Source organism: Rhipicephalus microplus, chromosome 2 (genome assembly GCF_043290135.1).
Source record: "Rhipicephalus microplus isolate Deutch F79 chromosome 2, USDA_Rmic, whole genome shotgun sequence".
NCBI lineage: Eukaryota > Metazoa > Arthropoda > Arachnida > Ixodida > Ixodidae > Rhipicephalus > Rhipicephalus microplus.
Window position 1 is genome coordinate 272,184,674 of NC_134701.1, and position 25,236 is coordinate 272,209,909.

The following is a 25,236-nucleotide window of genomic DNA, read 5'->3' on the forward strand; positions in this document are numbered from 1 at the left end:
TGTTTCCTATATATTCTGTAACCTTCCAGTTATATTACTTCCAATATTGTAAAGCTTCATACTATTCAAAACAACCGCTCAATGCTTGGCCAATCCTCCACAATGGTTATACACTACAATTCACTGTAGGTAAACAAAAGCAATAACAAGGCAGCAAGAATAACAACGATACAAGCAACATTTCTGAACTGTGATATTAGAGTATTTATACCAACTTGTGGTCTCGTTGGCGTATCACGCTGTTGCCCAAGGCGAAACTATACTAGATCGTTCAACGCACATTTATGCTTAACTTTAATTTGAGTAATAGAAATCTCTCTAAATTTCAGTATAGTACGTTACAGCGCATTGCATCACAGAGCAATGCTGTGCAGATTGGTACAAACACCTCAGATACCTCTGACCATAATAAAACAACACTAAAAGACTGTTTCACGGCCGAATAAAGCTGTGGAAACCCGGAGAGGCCCCGTCCAATGACCCATGCGTTATTGTCGTTGGAGAAAAACAGGAAGAAACAGAAGGGATTATGAATTTAGGCTGCATAATAGGCAAGTTATATATGGGAGTTTCAGTGAGCGACGGCACAGTGACCGACTGTGACAGCTAGTACCTATGTGCACTTTGCTTTTTTCATCTCTCATCGTTCAATGTTCCCTTTTTTCCCCAAAGCTCCCTGAATAGATGATTCGAGTTTCACGGCTGTGACAGAAGTCATGAGTGTTACCTTTAACATCATTATCATCATCATAGTCATCATCCTAATGATCATCAGTTCATCAATCACGCGAAGAAATTAAACTCAGAGTACTTAGTGCTTGCACTTCGAAAAGCAAGTCAGTATAGGCATTTTAGTCTTTTTCTTGTGAGGATAAAAGGAAGACCAAACACATAATTGGATGTCATGGATGCTTGGAATTTATTGCTGTAATAAGCTCTACATGGTGCGCCCTTTGCGAGGCGTTGCTTGACGAAGCGAAATAAGCGAAGCTCGCAGAGGGTGGGCTAGTATCTCAGGGACTTACTGTGCACCCACTGAGGTAGCGTGTTGTCATTTGTCTGTATTGTTGATGCTTGAATATGTCATTTAGAAATACTCCCATCATAGTCCCATATATATATATATAAATATAAAGCCAGACAAGCGAAGACAATAAGTCAAGTTCAACAAAAGTCGGTCAATAACTGTCTAGCATTTGGCTTGGCTTCTCCATGGTTTGCACTACATAGGTGTACAAAGTACGTGCAAAATAGCTTAACTATACTATATATGTACACACATATACATAACCTCACAGAAGAAAAAGGTAGAGAAGAAACTGACAAGTGCCACATAGAGGGGTGCGACGCCTGCCTAGTCTTTCGGGTAACCTTCACAAAATAACAAACACAAAAACAAAACAAAACTGTTATGTGCCTTCTTTGTCTAACTTATCTGTAGAGACATCACATAACGTGAAGAAGGCGTTCACCTATCTCGCATCCAAGACAACATACAAAAGTCGGCAGATACCATGTATCATAGGAATCGACATCATGCGAACCATGTGGAGTGTTATGACTCGCACCGCCGCAGGCACTGTTGCGGAGTGTGCCGAGGTCACGGGCCGCCAAGGTTGTTCGGTAGTGCGTTTCTCAGCTCGCGCGGCGGCTGCTTCTGCGCAGAGCTGATAGACGAGCGGACAAGCCAACAGTTTCACGTACAGCATATAAATAGAGGCGTTACGTATTCGGTCCTGGGGCAGACATCTTAGGGACACGAAAAGCCAATATGTCTTCTCTCTGACACACACGTCGGCTGCTTGGCGACGTGTCACTTGGCATTTTATAGGTCCCGGATTAACCCTTACGTCAGCGACGTCTAATCAGAACCGCCGCTGGCCGTGATGTCAGATTCCTCCAGTTAGAACCGCCGCTGGGTTTCACCCATGGACGAGTGATGTTGCCACGCATTGCGTAAGACTCGCCAGACTGGATGGCGTCGATTGCATTATCGGGTTGCTATCGGATCCGTGGGTTGAGGGTGCTCGCCATGCGTTGCGTAAGACAGACCGCCGCTTCCGGGCTACATCACGTCGTTGAAAGAATGGCGTCAAGTGGGCTCGCTCACTGGCCTTGACACATATTGCCTTTGCAAAGACAATGACGTTTGATCTAGACTCCCAGGCGTAACAGGAGAGACGGTGACTGTGGTGTAATTTTTTTGTTGAGCGAAACGTTACGAATTGGCGCTACCAATATTATAAGCACTGGCATGTATGTCGTTTATGCAACCAGTTGTTTACCGTCACCTATAACAATGCCATGAAGAACGTGTGTATTACCAGCACCAGAAGCGGTAAGCTGAAATGTAGCTTTTGTGCTTGCGAGTATAGCAGCTCTGGACAGTGCTACGTTTACGAAATTCAGTCGATGGCACTCAACTACGATTGACGGTAACCCGACGTGACAGCTGTAGTATTGAAGTAGATATGTAACGTCTTTACAATTACATGAGCAGCACTGCAACTACAATTGACGTTTCACTAACCTTACATCTGCATAAGGTGTTTTTCCAAAGGAGTTCCGAGACCTGTCGTGGATTTGTGGTAGAATACTTGATTACCACGCAGAATGCTTGGGTTCGACTCCTCCTGGAACCATAGCATATATTCTCCACATTCGTGGCGTCAACGCTGCCGATGTCGGCATTTATTAACGTTCTCAGATTTATAATACCGATATATGTTGTTGTTTGGCTTTACCAAACTCCTTTGGAGCATACCGCGGCCCGTAGTATGCGGGTATGTCGTACGCCATGATGTTTTCACGTTATTCTTGTCATAATCAGCCAGTCATAATTTACAGACCCTCTTGGCCTTGCATACTAATCTAGGCCTATACTATAAGTTAAAATCCTGATCACGAAAGCATTCATACGTAGGTAGATGGATGGATGGACAGATAGTCATATGAATGGATAGGTAGTAATATAGATAGATAGATAGATAGATAGATAGATAGATAGATAGATAGATAGATAGATAGATACGCTCGAAATGTCTGCAGTATGCAAAGGTATGCTTCGCATTTAAAATGCCAGATAGAACTTACCACAAAATATTTCCTTTATTTTTGTTTACCACTTGCTTTCTGTCCCAGACAGCTGAATGTTACCACTGCGCTGTGTCATGGGGTGTGCATGTTGACAGTTGAAGAGGAGGGGGCAAGGATGTTCACTACATGATGACGTCATCACACCATTTGATAGAGCTGTGTTGAATTCCCTTCGCTTTTTGAAGGTCTTCCTTGCGTTGGTGACTTGCTGGGCTTTGCTAACGCTGGCGCTAAGGTCTTCTTCAAGACAGGGCAACAGAAGTTGCGTCTTTTTCTTTCATCAATCTCTCTTTCTTCTTTCCTTGCTCTAGCATATAGGCTTAATCCCTGCTACGACGCTCATGTCCTCCTAAAGACAATCCAGGGGCCAACGGCTGGTTCTGACACCACGGCCCGGCAATCCATGTCGAGAGGTTCCTGCAATCGGCGTGATAATCAACAAAATGTCACTATTGTATATTTTACTCACTTAGACAACATAGTAGGCATATGCCCTGAGTTTACTTGCAACACTTTCACTCGCTCTAGTTAAAGGCTCTAATGTGAGGGCTCCATACAAGTGAATATTTGGCGGCTAATTCTGATATTCGACTTATTATTAGCGGAAGTGTCCAGTGATTATAGTGACCAGTTTTACGAATGAAAACATTCGTCAATACTTGTTTAGGTTATGCAGTGAAATCACTGTTATTCTTGAACTTCATTTTTCATGACTACGGCAACTTTTGAGTTGAGATAATGATAAAACAAAGCGAGAATTATGTGAACTTTGCCGCAACATATAACGGCATCATGAAGTTTTTGCGGTGGCCGGGCACACACAAAAAATTGACAAAACAGAGACCAGTCACTATTGCTTAGAACCCTGTAAGAAGTATTGTTTACTTCTTTTTTTTTAAGTGTGAAACACATTTCAAGTGTCACTTGCCTACGTCGCCTTTCTTAATTAAAGCATGTTCCGTGCACCATGTGTCTTCAGCACAGTCAAACAATGTATGCAAATCAGTGAGCAGCCACGCCAACAGGGCTTTGCAGATACTGAAAGCCAAAAATCTTACTGCAAAAAGAAAGACGAAGCGTGACCTTTACTGGCTGTCATTATCACTAAGAACTGCCATGTGGATTGGCTTCCTGCAGGCTTATTTCAAAACTATTTTTCTTTGTATCTTCACTTCATATCGCAAGTTACAAAAAGCTAAACCACTCTGCACATGCACAATTACGAAGAGCGTGGAGGATGACCTGTGGGAGGAGTGAGAGATTGCTAGTTGAGAATTTCGCCGGTTACACGCCAAAAAAACCGTCGGATAGCGAAGCTGTGTTAGTGCGTGTGTAGGTGATGGTAGACTAACACAGGTTAGTTTCATTTCGAACAATATCATCGTGATCATCGACATTTAGGGCCACTGTCACAATGTCGAGCGTCCTCGTCATTTCATTTCGCCACTTTTTTTTATTGACTTCCCCTTCGAGCTCCGTGACCTGCTTGTCATAAGTCAGACATGCAGGCGGCGCAGGCACGACTTACAACAGCTGCGCTGTCACAGTTGTATCTGAGAACTTGAGTTCCTGCGACATCTGTTTCGTCCTCATACTTCAGTGCGCACTTACCTCTCCCTGCGAAGGTCCCAGCTCAAGATGAAATTGTTGAACCAAGCGCGCAAGTGTTAAATTGAGCGCCACGTATCCCATGCGCTGCCCGAGGCAATTGCGTGGTCCCACGCCGAAAGCCTGGTACGCCACCTTGTGGTAGCTGCCCTCATTTTCCGGAGCAAATCTGACATTGAAGAAAAGGAATGCACAGCAGTAGGAAAATAAAGCACGGTACGAAGAAACATCTTCTCAACTGTACCAAAGAAGAAGACAATCTTGAGCTTTCACTAATAGACCCGCTCATCGGCTCATTTTTCATGTGCATGTCCTTGTCGTTTATCGTCGTATTTAGTTTTTCTGCACCATTAGCTGGTAATAGGGTTGCTTTCAATAAAGGAGGTTGCTTTCAAGGGGGATGAACTCGTTATTGGCATTAAGTCGAACGTTGAAAAAATGTGTTCCAAGCAATTTAGGGGTCCCAAAACACAGTGGGCCCCATATCTACAAGGTTGTTTGCGAACAGAAAATTGTGGAATTTAATAAATATTTAATGCTTTCTTATACAAGTGCTGATTTGTGGGCTAGTTGGTTTATAGTGAAATCTCTGCGTGCTGCTCTAGCAGAAAGCAGGCAAAGGGAGACAGAATAGATGCTCCCTGTGCTATCCTTTTTCTCTTTTTGTGCTCGAATAGCGCGTCAATATTACAGAACTTATTAACATTTCGGCTCTTCGGCGTGACACACTGTGACAGAAGCAATATTGGTTAGCGGACCTTATTTCTTTCTTTTTGTAGTTGAGAAGGAGGCGTCGTTGTCACTATGAATTGCACTATAATGTGTATCGCTAATATTTTTCTCTTGTCTTGTCGTAATGCAGTGCATTGTGAAGTGAGCGGACTTCCCTTTCGAGCATTTTCACTAACCTACAACGTGAGCGGCTAGCTTCTATAGGATGTCATAACATGAAGAATTGATACAGTATATGCAGAACAAGCTTACAGAATGGCAAGCTTCTTTTTCTATAATTGAATAAGCAAACATACATCACAACCTCGTTATCACAATGCCCCATATTGATCAAACAATAGTATATAATGAATACTCCACACCCTATGTTCTTAAATAAGGAATTTGAAGCATGTCGGTTATCTCAACAGAGGCTATTTCCACGCGTGGCAAAAATTTATGACCGTGGCTAACGTACAGTACCTTCTCATGTCCAGTGCTCTCTCATCACTTCTCTAAAGTGCATCTTTTGTACTTCATGTGTTTTGCGCTGTTACCCATGATCAAGCGTAACCAACTAGTCGTAAGTGCGTGTTCACCGAAACTTTCAATAGACGTGAGTATACAACGCGAATCCAGATAAGGTGATAGCATTGCTGAAGGTGAGTATACTCATATCTATATATACATGAAATTATATCGGCAAGAAAGTGGTACGCAATCACATCAAATATATTTTCCGCGTAGGGCTCACTCGTACTCAGACTCACGGCTTGATCTGAGCTTGAGTGAGTCGAATCAAGAGTTCACCGCCATGAGGTGCTGAGTGACGTAAGGGCTGTGATCTCTTACCTTTCCGGATCGAAGTTTAGAGGGTCAGGCCAGTAACGTGCGTCCCTGTGAATTTGTAGCGTCGGAGACATAAAGCACGTTCCGGCCTTGTAGTGAATGCCTTTGTACTCAAAGTCGTTGATAGCCTTCCGCGATACGAACCTGCGTAACAGACGTCATGGGGACAAAAGACGTCTGTACAAGTAGTTTCCGGCAGCAAGCGGCGATAATGCGAGAAATGTGCACCACGTTCATTTTGGATAGAGCAATAGTTACAAGATAGCGCTTGGTCAGGCACTAAAACAAAATGTATATACTTCCATTTCTATTACGCCATCGTGGAAGGAATGTCTGAGTGTTGCACTACAGATTGAATAATCAATTATTTGTGTCTGCTTTGTTCATGATACACAAGACAGACTGAAGTCTGTATCTCTTGCGGACGTTATGACCGTTTATGGATGGCAAATAAAATTTTTGCAGAGTATAGACATACTCAAGAATTAAGGGGGAAAGATATTCTATGCAGGACGTGGTTTAAGTGAAGTGAGCAGTGTGGGTAAATTTAGGTCAGCAAAAATTTCACGAAACGTAAGAGTGCAACAGAATGGTATTTAGCCGGCTTGGTTGTTTTACTTTTACTATCGAAAAATGGCACAGGTGACGGGATGGCCGGAAATACAACACAATACACCGACCATCTGTTTCGCCTATCTATTTCGCCAATAAAAGTGCACCACGTTCGATTTGTTTACAAGATGTATTTGCTTTGAGGAATGGTACATACAAATAGCTTTCACTTTCGTGAAAAAGGTGAACCTACACAAGGGGAAGATCTCGTACTGCATTTTAACGTATACGCGAATTTGGATGTGTCATTCACGTTTTTCTAGCGTTTTAGCAAACAACATCCTAAGGGGAGAGCCTTATATGCCTCATCAAATGCGAAAAGGAAGAATTGGCGTGAGTGACGTTGACCCGATGGATGTAATCAGCAAGCCGGTGACGTCATCCGGGAACATCACCGCGACATGACAAGTTGCAAAAACTTGTGACCTCAAATTATGTCATCCTGGGGGAATCACGATGACATCACTGCACGTAACGTCACACGATGACGCCATCATCATATGGTCAAATGTGGGCCGATCGCAGACGCCACGTGCAAAGCTACGAGAGGAGCAGAAAGCGTCTTCCGACCCAAAAGTACAAAGCCACTTTCAGACCAGGAAGCTTCTCTTATCATATTGACATGATCAATAGGATAAGAGAAAAAAAAGAAAATGGCTTTCACTTTTTAGCGGTTTTAGGCAATCACATAAGGGACTTTCTGATTTCTTGCCGTCATGCTTGTTACCTTTCACACCGAATCATTCTATGACTAGCGCGTTGGTGAGCATTTTCTTGGCGTAATATTATGCCACAGCTTTACTGATAGTCGCAGTAAATTGAAACGATGCAATACTCACGTCAGTACTGGTGCGTACAAGCGGAGAGCCTCGCTTACGACTTGACTCAGGTAGGGCAGCTTCCTTGTAACAGTTTCATAGTCTAACTCTTCCTGCATAAAGTACGTATTAATTACCATCATGGCAAGGGTACCAGTATTGCCACAAACGCCCGCCATTCTTTATGCATGCAACTGATTCTATAAAGCTTGTTACTATATAACTGTACTTGTGGCCTATACATTTTCGAGTTACGTACCGGACTTTTTAAAGCTTGCAGCCGACCGCATGCGCGTCATCTTGTGTAGATAAAACAGTTCAAAGAGTTCAAATACTCACAGTACTAGAAGTGGCATCGTTGATTTCTTTCCGGACTCTGTTCTGAATGTCCTGATGCTTTGCCAGAAGATACGTCACGTAACTTAAAGAAGTAGACAGCGTGTCATGCCTGCACAATGTCGATAGAGTCTGATTTGAGGCACACTTCGAGCGAAATTTTAACTACTCTTTCATTGCATGGTCGTATTTATTAACAACGCGTCTGACGTCTACCTGACCTTGAATTGTTTTTCGATTTTTCGAATATTTTTGAACATACACCCTGGTTACTGAAACAAAAAAGGATTTTGACTTGCAGCGCTTGCTATGTGTTTAAAACATAGCAAAAAACTTGTTAGCACATATGTAATTAAGCATTAGTATCTTTAATAGGTAACTGGAAAGCGCTCAATATACAATGAAGCTGAGATGAAATTCGTCAGTTCGGCAGATTATTACTGTTATACTTGTATATGCACGGTTAAATTGTAAAATAACCGATTTACACAAGTGACAAAAAATCACCATGACGATGGCGCTGCTTACCCTGCGACGAATAGTGTGCTGGCATTCAAAAGAACTTCATCCTTTGTCAACACACGGCTTTTGGGAACGTTCGCTGTAACATTATCAAAACAGAAAATGTCAAGATATATTTTATGGCCCACTGCTAAAAAGGTTTGTTGAACCTAACATCCGCATTATCTTGGAGATAACTGCCCTGCCAGGGACCTTTTCTCAGAATCTGGGTAAACGGTAGCGATCTGCTTTCGTGAAAGTACAGTTGTATGAGTAAAATGAGATGAAGCTATTCATTGTTGTTTGCTGAAATTGGAAATATTAGAGAAGAATTGTGAACAAAGGCGCGTTTAAATGAGCAGTTGTATGTCAGATGTCCATGTAACAGGGCCAATGTTGGCTCACCTCCCGTCAGGCAGGAGACTTTCACGTGCGCGAAATTTTGCTATTTCCACAGCCTAAATTTCAGTACATCACAATCAGTCTAATTTCATATCCAATGCAGAATGAGTTTCTTCCAATATTTTCAATAGACGCTGTCTTGCGGATCCCGTATTATGCTTGCACACTTTCATTATATGCGGTACTATCTCACCAGGTCCTTTGCCATTGGCTGACGTGCCGTACTCAGTCTCAGAGCTCTCTTCTTCATACTCTGCATCAAGCAGGCTTTGCAGCACGTCAGGCTTTCGAAACTGATCAGAAAAGGAAGCACCTTATATTCTTTTGCACAAGAAAATGGGAGACAAACAGAAAACCCGGTGCCATAAAGTGGTTAAATTCTCGAGAACGCCTAGTTTATTTAACTTTAGCAACGTTCCAAATTAAGGAACATTGCGAGTGTCAGTGTGCTTATGCGACACATGGGTAATGACACAGGCTGCTTTATGGTGCGAAGTTATTTAACCGGGCTCTTTAAAACACATGCACCTAACAGCGCTAGAAGTTTTGCGTGCTGCTACTGGCCAATTACTGCTTCGTTAATGCTGCATCCAATTAAGTCTAGTGCATATTGACAGTAGGAGTAAAACTTTGCGATATCGTTCTGTTGAGCAATAAAAGAAATTATGTTCTGCAGTAAGTCTTCACGCGAAAAGTGCACTTTACCGAATACGGAAACTGTACATTTAGTAGCCAGCTTCGATGTTTTCCCCTACGCCGCAATACCTATGGTACTGGCTATAGAGCACAGTAACGCGCAGCATTGAGACATCCTTGGGCATTTTTATTGGAATGAAACCAGTGCACATATTTAAACACAGATAGAAACAAAGAGAAGGCACTACGAAATAAAAAAAAAAGTTTCAGCCCAACTAACCTTAAACCTGGAGAGGGGGCGAAGAATGCATTCTGTGGCGATGTTTCCCACAGCAAAACCTCTATTGTTTACTGTTTTACTTGCCACTGGTCCTCTAACGCACTATAACTTTGCAGATATGTTTTAAGAAGTGCTGTTTCAAATAGACAAGTTTACCGTAGATGTGTAAGTTTGTGCAACTTGTTTTAGGTAAGAAACCTCAGCGTATTGATGAATATCGCTGATGATTCTGACACCATCGCTACGCCAACCATAATGCTTTAGGCAGTAGCGACGAACCTTTAACCTATAATGCGCGCAGTATGAACCAGTGGCGAGTGGGATTTGCGTAATTTTCGTGGTGCATCCCCTTTTATGATAGACCATGACGACGACATGACACGCCGACAAGCCGATACTGTGAGATGTTTTTCCCCTGAAAGATAACATGCTGAATAGGACTCACTTCTGGATTTTTTCTTCTGAGATCTATCACTCTAGCCGTCTCTTTAGTCATGGTTATCGCCGCGTAGGCGCCGAGTATCATGTGGGTCCAGTAGAGGGGCGTTGCGAATATACCCAGCGCAGATGTGCTTTCTGAAATAAAATGGGGAACAACAACAAAAAAATCACAAATATGCATCTCAGGTGTATAGTAACTAAGTAATTGAAAATTTCAACGAGCAATAGTTGTCGCTCAAAATTGAAAATATGCATTAAACGCTGAGAATTTTCGATACTAATCAGGTGATCGAACTTTCGGAATTTTGCTTGTTGCACCAGCTATATTTACCTTCGAATACACATGAAGATCACGCTCGCACCATCACATTGAAGATGACCGACAGACTGACTGACAGCATGACTGAAGGAATGTGTTTGCGAATGAACGTTGCCTCAAAATGAGGAAGAACGGGGTGACGCCTTTGTACTGGTATCCTCCACTTTTGCAGGTGCCTCCTTTCTGCTGTTTTCATGTGGCATACACGAACGACTTTAGCCACTAGACATCTTCCACCTAATTGCTGAGTCGTTTTTCCGAATATACGAGTTGTTACAACAGCTACAGCAATTACTACACTGTTTATAAGAAGAACCACAACTTCGACACTAACTGCAATTCATGTAACAACTACATCAACTACAACTAAAACGAAAACGAAGCCGCGCTCTATACATCTGAAAGAGCTCCGCTGCGGTGTTATAGTGGCTAAGGTACTCGGCTGCAGACACGCATGTCGCGGGATCAAATCCCGGCTTCGGGGGCTGCATTTTCGGAGAAGGCAAAAATTCTGTAGGCCCATGTGCTCAGATTTGGGTGCACGTCAAATAGCCCCAGGTGGTCAGAATTTCCGGAGCCCTCTACTACGGCGTCTATCGTAATCATATGCTGGTTTCGGGACGTTAAACCCCACATATACATATCAATTACATCTAAAAGAAGCTTCTACGTCACTTATCGCCCCTACACGCGTTGGTTCTGTCGATTCTTCTTTTTCGTTCAAGACAGCAAATGCGCGTCGACTGAAACAGCTCAAAAGAAACGACAAGAAGCGATATGATAAATGAGTGAGCGATGAAAATCACGGAAGTACGCAGCAGGTACAACAAAGCATAATTACGACGGCACCTGCAGGCTAAAGTCTGTGGCATGTGTACATGCGTACAATGTGGCTCCTTATAGCTAGCTATACACCATACAGCCAGAGACATAGTTCTCGTCTTACGCATCCCGCACTTACGGCAAAGAAAGTGGAGAGGTCCCGTCATGACGCCCTGAAGTATGACCTTCGTGGTAGTCGCAAGGACGTTATCGGGTCCTCTCTGGAAGCTGCAGTCGACGCCGAATGCTGCGCGGCCCACGTAGTCCATGCTTAGCTTCCGGTAAAGCTCGTAAACGTTCGCTTCACGGCCGGTGTCGGCATGCTCTCCGGCAATGTCCAGGTAAATATCCGCGCCTCTATTCATATCTGTCAGCATCTAATGAAATGCGAGCAATTTTCTGGTTGTTAGACAAAGCGAGAAAGGTATAGCCTGGTAAACGGGACAACTGACGCGCTTACTGCAGTTTACGGGAGAACAGAGACATCACAAAGAAAAAGTCACTTCAAGGGCTCTTCCGGCTTTGGTAATGGGTCCCTTAAATTAAAATATAATAAGACCAGATAACATTTATCGTTCTCTACGTTGTTTATGTGGAACATTGTGATCCATGCCAGTGAAACTTATCTCCTTCGAAGAAAAGGTTGCATTTGCTGCAAACGCCATAAATTCATTTCCGACTCATGAAGCAAAAATTCACGGTAGTCCTTGTTACACATGGATCTCGTTGTTCAGAACGGAGACTATAGTTTCGTTAAAGAACATAATGTAACTGCAAAAGCGCAAAAAAACTACATATCTGTATTCATTCATTATGAATACAGAACCATTCATTATGAACGACAGGATATGAGAAAGCTTCCTATAACGAAGAAATTATCGAAGCTGTTTAACGTTTCTTGAGTAGTATACTGTCAGACGGCAGATCCTTCTCCTTCGGGGAGTCTATATCTTGGGAAGCAGTAGGCTTGTAGTGGCCTGCAGCATTTCCTCTGAGTCCAGCGTTGCGAGTTCGAGCGATTTCGTTGTGCGTTTTTAGTCCGCGTGTGTACATCGTCAGCAGCTCATAATGTACTCCCAGCCGTTTCGCCAGCTTCGAATGTGCAAAATTTGGTATACTTGCATCCTATCTAGATACGTGAGTGCGCATTACATTCCTGCTGCTTTCTTTATTTAATTTTAATAATACCTCACAGGCCCGGGAAGAGGCATATGGTGAGGGGGACATACAGTAAAATACATTGACTTAAATACGCGTCTTAGTATTTTACGGAGTAAACAAAACGTACAAATTAATGAACAATGCAGCTGTCAAAAAAGTAGAAGCGAGCAAAAACAGAAAACAAACAGATAACCAAATGCGAGAAAAGTTTCGCTACATAACAGACAATATTACGCAGTATTAAATACAAATTGCAGCTACTGTACATAATATAATACAGTCGCAATACAATTGCGTCATTATACATTATGTAACGAAAACGAAAATGAAACATTACAACACGATCACCTTCCCTCCGCATGTATCGCATAACGTCGATTCCTAAGGTACGGGGGATCCGCCGTATTATTTTATGTACCTTCCTGTTGAGAGATAGTGGCAATGTACCAGTCATGATTTGAGAATGCTTGCCGAATGTACTACACCCTATTTTTATTCTACCAGTTAGTTTAATCTCGTGGTTCGGCTCCATGGTTACTACCGGTCCTAAGTAGACGTACTTTTCAACAACTTCAAGTACACTGCTACCTATTTCGAAGCACTGGCGTCTTCCAAGGTGGTTCCGTTCTACTTGTCTAATTCTGCGATCATGAATTACAGTTCATGCATGACCATATCATGCAAAATTGCAGTGCAAATGTGAAAAAATGATGCATCACTTCAGTTTCAAGCTCCACAAAAAGTATATTTGAGGCATGAATCTTCATGAAAACACGACAGAATAAGTAAAAATTTTCGCAAGGGGTACCATGTAAATAAAAAAAAAAGGTTAAGGAACGTTGGATTCACGAGAAACGCGAATTTATGCTCTATCAGTTTAATATCGATGCCTAACCGCGCTCTGCTGATTGTGATTAAACTCAATCGAGGTCATATTTCTCAACTGTGATTGGATCAATACTGCACCTCACGTAACGGGGCCAATCACGACTGAGAGATTAGATCCAGATTACGTGTAACCGCGATCAAGTGTACTCTCGTGACAAGTGCAACTCCTCTAATTTAGCTGGTGACTGCAAATATGTTAACACCAACTACACCCTGGGATATTTATTCGGAAGTTATATTCCTACACAAAACAAGGATGCCGACTTGTCGAACACTTCGCGTCGCGCCAACTTATGCAGTCGGGTGTACCTTACCTGTTTCAGCTTCGCTGGTGTAAAGCCGGACGCTACACATCGCCGTATGTTTCTCCACTGGGTACCTGCAGCGTAGACTATAGAGTTGCGCAATAGCGGGTGTTTCTGCTCCGTCAGCAACTCATCCTGTGAAAAATATGTTTGCTTACACCAAGTTTTCGATGTTTTCCTTGGGACACTAAACAGTATTATAAACATAAGTACACCTATTCCTTGAAAAAGCGTTCCATAGACACGATAATGCATAGTGTACATTTCTCAAAGAATTCCATTGAAAAAAAAGTAGTTACAGTATATTAGGCTCAACAAGAATGCAGTTATTTACTTTACTAATTAGTTATAATAATGAATATTTCTTCTTTCTCTCTATGAGTGTTTCGACTGCACGAAAAATGCACAATTAACGCATAAGCCCTGACAAAACTAAAATATGGGTCAGTTGAAAAATGTATATTTTCAAAATATTGCTCAATTGTATGCAAACCTTTTCGTGCTGACGAAATTAACCACGCTGCTATAATGTTTGCACTAATCACTTGTTCTTAATCTTTTATCAACGTAATACTTACCCCACGATCCGTGAAGTTTTGAAAGTTGCGAACTAGGACATATTCCAAGAAGTCCAAATCTAATGTTACAACAAAAGGTACATCTCCGTCATAAAATCTGGAATTGACAAAAAAAATGCGCTGATGGTCCTAAAAAAACTCAAATAAGAAGTAGCATGCGCATTCAAAACCTAATTTCAAGAACATTGTGCACTCGCGAGAAAACTTTTGATGACATCAGTGAAACGCTAAGAATAAAACTCTTCCTTGCGTAGCTTTCGAGAGTGAGCTATCTTGAATACGTAGCATAGGCCTAATAAGATTATGCAGATATATAATGTGTTACTCAATTTCAGCCCACGTATATTTCGGCTACAACGACAACTGATTCGGGGCACTAGTGGCCAGTGAGGTTTCACCCGCAAATGTGCAGTCGTGAGGAATAAGAAAGAAAAAAATTAAATTACTCTTTAATTGTCAAACTATCTAATTACATTTGGCAAGGTGGAAAGTGTGTACAACGCTCAATTATCCAGTGGAAGTGCATATCGGACAATTCTGTAAATCATATCCATACCAGTTTATCACAAGTATTCGTGTAATCGTTGATTAAACATGAATTCAGTGTTGCCTTACCCAGTATACCTCAGTGTAGACACATGATACAGTTTGCGCTGCAAATCAGTAGTAACGAAAAACCTCATGACCAATTGTGAAATGCAAGCCATATAGTACGAAACTATTTCCTTATGCAATATGTATTCTAATGTTGTGAATGTAACCAGAAGTTGTAACACAATTCGTGAGTTCAAGAAGTATTTAATAATAAACATGTTTATACCTTCGGCAGAGTTTGTTATGTAAAAAATTATTATGATTGGCTACTGCATTTTTGAATATGCTCTTAATGTTACCATATCATTACTGTAAACATGGATGGTGCTCTTATGGCCCTAGTGGTTATGTTCTTGTTGATTATGTGTTAGTTAAGTTATAACTCCCAATTACGCTGTCTCTGCTGCTTCAGCGTGGTAAGGCCTAATCAGGCTCTTTTTGCCTTTTCTCGCAGATGAACGCGTCGTGTGTTACGCCCAAATCAAGTTCATTCATTCATTCATTCATTCTTTCATTCATTCATTCGTTAGTATCACACATGGCTGTGCGTCTTGTAAAATGAGGACCTGGAAAGGCTACTTGTTGCTTTGAAGGACCAGATCTTCAACTCGACGGAACAACCGCGAACCACTTCGATACTTTTTTTATGTGCAGCTTATACGTATCGCTAATTTTGACGAGCTTGTTGTGTGGACCGTATTTTGTATGACAACGTCGTTAATTCTTACGAATGACTCACAGGGCATTCTGCACTCTCTTCTTGTGCTGTATGAGGAAGTGGATGCAATGTTCGACCAAGGTCACCAGGCTCTCGCATGAAAACAAGTTAGTGTGAGCACGTCTATAAGTGGGTGGGTAAGAAGATTGTGAAATGACTCGGAAGCTGCAGATACGCTTCTGTTATCAGGTTCATGTGCGTGTGGAAGAAACGGAGGCTGTGTGATTTCATTTAAATGAATCCGTTACTCGTCTCTCTAGGCCGTTACAATATCCCTTTGTTGTTTTCAATGTTTAGAATGAATGGAATGAAAAATTTTAAGTCCGAAAACTTGTTCAATGCTGGTAAATGTAGGCTCCTCGTTGTGACGGTTCGTACGTGGTTACGTGAAATTGTATTCCTGTAAGCTATTTTAAAACAATTTGTATGCCAATGACTGCAATGTTGCGGTGACCATTAGAGGTTGTGGATATATTGAACATACATGCACATTATTCTTATTTATTGTATTTTTAGTACAGGTTGTTATCTTGTAATAAGCTTGCTTATAAGAAGAGTATATAAAGCACGTGCACCACAAGAGGTACGAAATGTTTAGGGATGAGTGGTATTTTTTCTCCGCGTATGACAGTCTTACCCGAATGTGTCGCCAAACTTTTCAAGCCATTTTTCAATGACTTTGTGATGATGCTGCAAGCAAAGAAAACATCAACTCAAATGAGTTTGAAGAGAAATGAAAAAGAAAGAAAAGCAAAACAATCACTAACTGTAGCGTAGGTACTAGTGACTCCAGTACTATAGGCCGCTTTATGTATGTCGTATAAGGTACCCACTAGGTTTATCTCGATTCCTCCTGTAGGTGCAGCTTTATCACCACATATCACGACGTCATTTGACTTTAGAATTCATGGTACGACAATCCCACGCCATCTGACAAAGCATCTGTGCTTTACGCTCTGTTACATTCAGCCCGGACATGTATGTGCAACAAAAGCGTCTAACATCACGAGAAATTGAGAGAGTACTAATGTATGCCTAAATACATTGGGAAGAGTGACGCCATGACGACGCCACAATGACGTCACGATGACGTTGTCATGTGATAATTTTTGTTTTTTTATAACTCCGTTGACGCCGACCGTTAATTTTCGCATTTGATAAGGTGTCTAAAGCTATCGCCCTAAAAATTTAACAGTGCTAGAACGAGATCCTGCGTTACTTCTAGCAAAATAGTGGATGTGTATCCTTACATTTTTTTTTATTTAACCCTTCCACTAGCATGAATGCTTGATTTACAAATGTCATTAAATAATACAGGTGCACATTGAAGTTGGAAAGACATACTTTTGTTGGAAATTAGCGAGAGAATACCGAAAATTGTAGTCTCATGATAGTCTGCGAACCGAGCTGAAGGAACGGTAAACCCGCCTAACAATGCGCTTTTTGTAAGCAGACCACCGTATGGTACAATCAAAAAGAACAACGTGATCATTAACCTTACGAACCCCCTATAACGACAGAATTGACATATTATTATTATTATTATTATTATTATTATTATTATTATTATTATTATTATTATTATTATTATTATTATTATTATACCGAAGTTAATATGCCACCGAAGTTCAGTGCAGGCTACATCAAAGTTCCGGTTAGTTGGGAAACTTTAGGTCAACCAAGTGATATGCTTTCATTTTCATTTATTTATTGTCAATACGAGTTGCCCTTTAACAGAAGCTGGGAAAATGTAAGACTATGTTGAATATTGAATTGTCTTCACCTAGAATTGTGCAATTTATAGCTAATACTTAAAAAAATATGTACATGGCGTTCCTCTGCCCAACGCAACCCAAACGTGCGCTGGAAACGCTAGCTCATTGCTTCAGTGACACTTGGAACAGTCACTTGCTTCGGATAGAAATATGTGGTTGTGGATTTTTTATGCATCAGTTTAAAAATCTCTCACCGTTGAGTGATACTCGCGTATGTTTCCCCACAGCAGATTGGGTTCGGGACCGGGGATACCCAGGCTTTTGAAATAGGAGAAATGCCTCTGGCGCCATCTGAAAACGAAAGGAATTGTGGGCAGTGCTTAAACAATATACAGAACAAATGGGTCACTTTCAGGAGCTTTACGCTTAGTTAAAAAAAAAGTTTTCGCAAATGTTGCCAACATCATGAGTTCGCATTCAAGCTACACGTCTGAGCATGCTGGTGTAGAGTAGCGAACCGGTTGTCTTAAACCGGTCAACCTCCCTGCCATTCCTTCTTTATTTCTTTTCTCCTTTGATTGATTTGTGGGGTTTAACGTCCCAAAACCACCATATGATTATGAGAGACGCCGTAGTGGAGGGCTCCGGAAATTTCGACCACCTGGGGTTCTTTAACGTGCACCCAAATCTGAGTACACGGGCCTACACCATTTCCGCCTCCATCGGAAATGCAGCCGCCACAGCCGGGATTTGATCCCGCGACCTGCGGGTCAGCAGCCGAGTACCTTAGCCACTAGAGCACCGTGGTGGGGCTTCTTTTCTCCTTTAGAACACGGGTTGTCGTTGGAGTCAACTGTTTAGCAGGTGGACTTGTTTACTTCCAGACGACCACTTCGAAGGAGGCAAGACCACTAGCCAAAACATTAATAAGTTCCTGTGACGCCCACGTGTTCAAAGGTGTTTTCATTGCCTGATATATATGGGTTACATACCGGGCAGTGTGCCATGGCGGATCAGTGGCTAAAATGAATAAGTGCTCGACTGCTGACGTGAAGGTCGCCGGTTCGATTCCGGTCGCCAAGGTCACATTTTGGTGGACGTGAATTGGCAGAGGTCCACGTAGCAGCGTTATCAGTGCAAGCTGCAGAACACCAAACGGTCAAAATTTTCAGTGCCTTCCACTACGGCGTCACTTATAATCATATCGCGCTTTTGGGACGTAAGATTTCAGATATAATTATCACATACCGAGCAACTTGCCACAGCATATTTTTATAACTATGTCACATGCAGTGTAGCACGTGCAGTGTAGCACGTGTTGCTACATTGAATTTCGAAGCTGAAGAACAGGTGAAATTTTGGTGTAATAACTTATTTTCGGCTTCTTTGCTTCCCTAGAAATCTCTGCGGGTCCATGACGGTTCCATTTTGCGCATGGGTATTTTCAATCTATTCGTTAGTTTTATTGCGATAGCAGTTATAGGAACACTCAAGGCTAGATTTTGCCGCCGGCGTCGATGTCATGCACCGTATATGTATACGTATCTAAATAAATAAAAATGCAAGAACGAAAAAAAAAACAGAAAAAGAAAGCACCCCAGCGCGTGGGATCGAACGTGGGACATTTGAGTCATGAAAGCGAGGCGTTAACCACTAAACCAACCCGCAAAACGTTCTTCATTATTCAAACGGCGGCAAGCTATTTATATCTACCACTTACCGCTGATATGTTTTCAGCATTACCAGAAAGATGGCGCAATGAGCGCAGGTCGCCACATCGCGCAGTGGCGCCCCCTAAAATATCCTACACGTAATTTGCACGGCTTAGAGAGGGGGGGGGGGGGGGGGCTGTGCTCCCTCGCGTGCCCTTGTCTTGTAGTGGCGAGGAGGGGAGGATCGTACGCCTCGGCTGGCCTCGGGCTTTACGTGGAACGATTCTGCTGTAGTTACCGGGCCCGCAAAGGTCGCTGCAATTATTGCAGTCTCCGTTCGCGAAAAGTGCACGCTTTTTAGACTTAGCGAAGTAACAACTTAGACGCTTATTCGCGTGCATTCGTACCTGTTAGTACGTTTCTTGAGTAATTTGTGCGCGAGAAACGCGGGGCACGTTTTGATCTGCTTTCCGTTCTGCGCGTGACCTTTCAAATTGTTGCTATCACGTTCATTGCTTCGCCTTTGCGGCAAAGCTGTGACTTTTTTCATTTACCTGAGTGCGCAAGTTCATGTGTTGGTTCCCTTGAAACGCCTCAAAATCGTTTCATTACAAGCTTCCTTTTTAAAATTTTATATCTGGATATCCTTTAGGCGAGGATCAGCCGACATTGTACTACAGCCTTCATTTCTCTTCATATTAAAGAAAAAAGAAAGATGATACTCGTAGATTTTAGAATTCTTCTGCAGCAGGTGCCACGCCACTGTCACTTCTTTTTCTTATGAGAGACGCATCGACGAAAGAGTCTGTCTGACTAAGCTGCCGTGGCACAATAAAAGCATAGAGTGCAGTGTATTATCAAGCGTTGCCCTGCATTTGAATGTTGCTTTGGAAAAGAAAGTAAGTCGGAGAGGCAAACACAGTAGTAAAAATAAGAAAGGAGGTGCGGGAAAGAAAGAAAAGGATTGACAGGAGGTCCTTCTGCAAAGCCTTTACTTGCACTTTAATTTCTTTCCACGCAAAGGGGTGACAAAGCGTCTGTTGATATGTTCATGTACAGGTAGATGCAATGTTCTCATGCGGTCATGTTGTCAGGTGATTTATTGCTAAAGCACTAACGTGCTCTGAAGAGCGGTGATGTTGTTATGGCTTCGTTCAGCTAAAGCATGTTCCGTATGCCGTTCAGTATGCATGTCGTGGTGGAGCATGTTATGTGTATTAGACAGCAACAGACACGTTTCCTTGCCAAAAGTTGGACTCATGTAACTCTATAGTAGCGGCTATAGTTTTTTTTGCCGACGGTATCGGTGATCCTACGTAGCTCTCTTTTGACCACTCTCAACGGCGCGTGTTTCGGCATCGGTATATTGTCGCGCGTCCCACCAAGTGCCAGCTTTGCATCGTAGAAACGACATTTGGGCGAATCGTCTTACTTCATTGAAAAAAAAAAAAAAACAGCGCGAGCGACACATGAGCGAAAAAATTTACCTTTGGTACCCTTCGTCCGGGTGTTCCTTGCATTGGTTCCAGCACAAGTTTCTCGCAAAACAAGAACAAACTGTCGATCGGTTGGAGATGTGAGCAATAAGATCATTTACAAGCTGTATCAGTATCGCGTAGTTAACAAAAAAGCATTTCGCCGTATTTTTTCATCTCGTAAAATCGGTGGCTTTCAGAATCTGCCAATGACTATGACATCTTCGATTCCCTTACGTCAGATTTTAAGGTAATACTTTTTCTTTTTTGCTTCTTCGCTGGATAACCAAGTAAGCAAGCCTGAAAAATGTGGATATTCATTCACATTTCTTTTGGGATACCTAATGCAAACATCCAAACAGAACAACGGTTTAGGGGAAACTAAAAAAATGGTGTTGAGAGAAAATCAGCCGACTGGCAATTTCCCTGAAGCCCTCTTTTCGACAAGCAGGCTCCCCTTTCTTGTGGAATATTTCCGTGTCTTAGCAGGGTCGTTGTAGCCAAGGCATAAAATAAAAGCAGTTGTTTCCCTGACGAAGGCAAGTTTACGGATTTGAAATATTGGTCCCACTGACATTACCGGTTGGCTGATTGCTCCTCAATACTAAGGAGGTAATCTTATAAATAGGTCTACAGCATTGCAACTACAACAACTACTACTACAAGCACTTCGTCTAATGTTCTACAACATGCACTGACTTTGTAGGTTACACACACGGACCTGTGGCATTTCACCTCCATCAAAATGCGATCACCACGGCAGGGATAAAAATCCGCGACTTTCGGTTCAGCGTCCGAGCACTTTATCAACTTCATCGCCGAGGTGGGCATTTGGTTCACAAATTCTGCAACTAATGTTCGAGGGTGAAAACAAAAAGAAATAGCTCACGTTTTCTGAACATAAACCTCAATATGTCCGTGCGGCTTTCTGGTCTTGACTCATATGAAAAGGATATGTTGTTTTCAGCACTTTTCGAGGTCACTCATGGTCAGTGAGTCCGTTTTTGTCGCTTCGAACTACTCCTTCTAGTCGTGCTTCGCTAAGAACGAGGAATGGATGCCCTGTGGCGGCTATATTTTCTACGGAGGCGGAAATGCTGCTGACCAGCGTGCTGACATCTAAGGGCACGTTAAAGAACACCAGGTGGCCAAAATTGTCTGAGCCCTTCATTACGGCGCCTCTCATAAAAATATGGTGATTTTAGGACGTTAAAAGCCAGCTACTATACTTAGAATAACTGCCCATACTCCACAATAATAATAACTGATAAAGTTTGGAAAGGAAAAGGAGACAGCCATCCCGGACCAGGACTAAGTTTCCAGCAACAAATAGATTTTTGTTTTTGAGAAATCTGTATGGATTTCCTGGTGGCTTCGAGCTACAAACGGGTGGTTGTCTTCTTTCCCTTTCTTAACCCTTGCACCAGCTTGCGGGTTTCCGTAGCAGTCATTTGCTATGTCGTGCTTTCACGTGCCAAATATACAGTATATTTGTAAGGACGCTTTAGTGGAGAGCTTTTGAAATTGCGACGACCAGTTGGCGTTCTTTGAGGAGCCCCTAAATTTAAGTCGAAGATCATCTATATCATTTCGCCTGCACGGAAATGCTGCTGCCGTGGCTGGGATACAGTCCCACAACCTTCGGATCAGCAGTCGAGTGTGCCCCGCCGCGGTGGTCTAGTGGGTAAGGTATATCGGCTGCTCACCTGCAGGTTGCTAAATCGAAACCCGGCTGCGGTGGCTGCATTTCCGATGGAGGCGGAAACGCTGTAGGCCCATGTGCTCAGATTTGGGTGCACGTTAAAGAACCCCAGGTGGTCCAAATTTCTGGAGTCCTCCACTATGGCGTCACTCATAATCATGGTGGGTTTAGGGCGTTAAACCCCACATATCAATCAATCATCAGTCGAGTATGATAACCACTAGACGAGTGTTTATCACATTAAATAGCATTTGTGATGTTAAGCTTCGGAACACACTTCGTATATCCGTGACGTATGCTTTCTATGCAAGAACGCTATTCTGATACTTTTAAAGACGATAGTCTTTCTTGGGGAGCTTCGACGGAAAACTTTTGGTCTGGCTGTCTGTATGTACATTTGTCTTTTTGTCCGCCCTAACGATACTCCAAACAGCAATAAACGGCCAACCCCACCCGCAGTGCCCACCAACATTGCTTAAGGTTTAGCGTTCATAGTTGTGCGATTGTCAATTAAAAAAGCAAATGTTGCGGATATCTGAGGCACCATAACCATACGTCAATGTTTTGTATGTCTGCTTTTATACTAGAAGAGGCACACACAAGTAACTCTAAGGACTGTAGCGTTTATCGCGCTGCGCTGACAGTGTAACGCAATGCTCAAGAAGGCGTTTCCAACGCTTTGCTACGACGACACGGTGGTGGCACCTGCCCGTCGCTTTGCATTTTACAACTTATCACCTCCGAGACTGGCGCGCATCTTTCTCCGCGGTCGCGCACGCCTTCGTTTTTGAAGATAACTGCCAGATGGCGCTCGTGTCTAACGTGCCTCGATGCGCTTGATCGCCTCCGCTACACGCTCTAGGCACTCTAACGCAGCGCCTTCAGAATACCATTCACCAATTTTCTTGCGGAGAACATCAAATAAACGTTTTGTTCACTCTCTCCAGACGCAAGACTACAGTCTTTCAACGACATTTGCAGTGTAACATGTAGATTCGGGCCATTTTTTTTACCTATACGTAAAGCATTTCATGTTGTCTCGGGTTACCACGCTGCATGCTCGATAGAATATTTGTGTCACACCTGAAGCCGTACATTTAAATCCGTGCGATTGAATCCAATGTCGCAGGATTTACGATAAAGCGCCTGTACAGTCAAGTCTTCTAAAGAAACAGTCATCCTGACTGATTAATGGAAACATCCGCCCTCATCCTTTTAACGTAAATGCCACTAAAAGGGGCATGGGTTACATTTTTACAGTTACTTAACAACTATACATTGCAAGCATGAGCTCGTTGTTACTAAATCATCCTTTGTTAGTCGTGCAGCATTCAGTTCGCCGCATTTTTCTTAAGTATTTAGCGCGACGGAAACACAAGCCGATTCATTACATCACGTCTTCTTAGCGATGTCTTCCTACAATATTCACTTCTCCAATCATAAGTAACCTATCATATAGTCTATGAATGCATCCTACCCCAATTAAACTGTAATTTAAAGGACAAAGCCACTACATCTGTCAGCTGACGCGTCATTGGGTAGGCAGGAGGTCAGGCGAAAATGTTCAGAATCTCTAAAGCTTTGATTTTGAAAATGAAAGCGTTCAATAGCTTAGTAACTGTTTGGGTGTCGTAAAAAGTGCAGGATTCCAGTCACGGAAGTGGCAAAAAACCTTCATGTCCGGAAACTGACGAGCCGGCAACTAACGCTAGATGTTACATACGTACTGCAGTAGGAATCTGTAGCATGTGAAATCAGTACCCTTACCTGAAAACCGCGACCAGGAAAACGGCGATCAATGCGAGCGCGCCGACCAACGGAAGCATCGCGGCTTGGATGGCCGTCAAGCTGAGGCAACTGCTTCTACGGCGAACTCCGCACGTGCCACGCGCTCGCCGCCGGCGGAATAAACGGCCACGTCGTGTTGTTATGGGTCACAGTGAGAGAGGGCGAGCGCGAAGGACCTTGCTTCAGCCCGAGAGCGCCCTCTCCAGCGCTATTTCGGGACTGCATAGTGTCATGGTCGTTTGAGGAATGGCGGGATACCGTATCGCTCAGTATTTAATGCGCAGCGTTTTTTATTTCAAAACAAAGGGCACTCGCCGTTGCAACTCAGCAAGCGGTCGATGCGGACCGTGCTGATGGGCTCGTAATCTAAACGCTCCAGGTTATTCTTACAACTCGACTTGTTTAGTTTGATAATCTGCAGCAAACATTACCGCGTTCTTGCGGCTTCATCGATGAAGGGTGATTGCAAAGATAATCACAAAAGTGGCTGAGCCCAATACACGTGGTTAGATGAGAGATAATAACGATCATTCACTACGATATGTCTATGAGGGACGCCGCAACTGAGGGCTGCGGAGAGTTTGAACATCTTATGTTCCCCCAAAATGACTGGCCAAGTCCACGTGTTCTGTCCAAATGATTTATTGATTGATATGTGGGGTTTAACGTCCCAAAACCACCATATGATTATGAGAGACGCCGTAGTGGAGGGCTCCGGAAATTTAGACCACCTGGGGTTCTTTAACGTGCACCCAAATCTGAGCACACGGGCCTACTTCATTTCCGCCTCCATCGGAAATGCAGCCGCCGCAGCCGGCCTTCAAACCCGCGACCTGCGGGTCAGCAGCCGAGTACCTTAGCCACTAGACCACCGCGGCGGGGTGTTCTGTCAAAGAAATGAAGCTTGCATCAGGCCTGCCCCTTGAATGTATATATATATATATATAAGAGAAAGAAATGTATACCTAAGGGCTCGTTTTTCCGTGTTTTAACACAATATTAATGAGATCTGACAGACAGTAATGCCAAGGAGTGTACAGGTCTTCGGTCTTCGTCGAGATCTCGCGAGAAGTAGAACTTTGCGTTCGGCTAGTTTGTGCACGTTCTACGGAAGTTCGCGCCTTATTCCTTCCGTAAGATATGTTATAACCAGGTGCAAAACGAGGCATAAAGTATAGCACCACAAGCCACACGACAGCGTGTTCAAGGCAGCAACTAGGCAAACACTA

The 25,236-nt window shown here is 42.9% G+C and overlaps 1 protein-coding gene across 1 annotated transcript; it reads right to left on the reverse strand.

The window, feature by feature from the left end:
- Positions 1-3,089: 3,089 nt before the first annotated feature.
- On the reverse strand, positions 3,090-24,136 carry LOC119169221 (cytochrome P450 3A14). The gene is made up of 14 exons (XM_075881606.1): positions 23,987-24,136; positions 17,645-17,741; positions 16,313-16,365; positions 14,364-14,460; positions 13,795-13,920; positions 11,571-11,808; positions 10,295-10,425; positions 9,127-9,226; positions 8,559-8,631; positions 8,034-8,142; positions 7,716-7,807; positions 6,268-6,408; positions 4,708-4,873; positions 3,090-3,513 (listed from the first exon to the last, which is right to left on the reverse strand). The coding sequence occupies exons 1-14, from the start codon at positions 24,043-24,045 to the stop codon at positions 3,436-3,438; spliced, it is 1,560 nt and encodes a 519-aa protein (XP_075737721.1). The 5' UTR covers positions 24,046-24,136; the 3' UTR covers positions 3,090-3,435.
- Between the last annotated feature and the right edge of the window lie 1,100 nt (positions 24,137-25,236).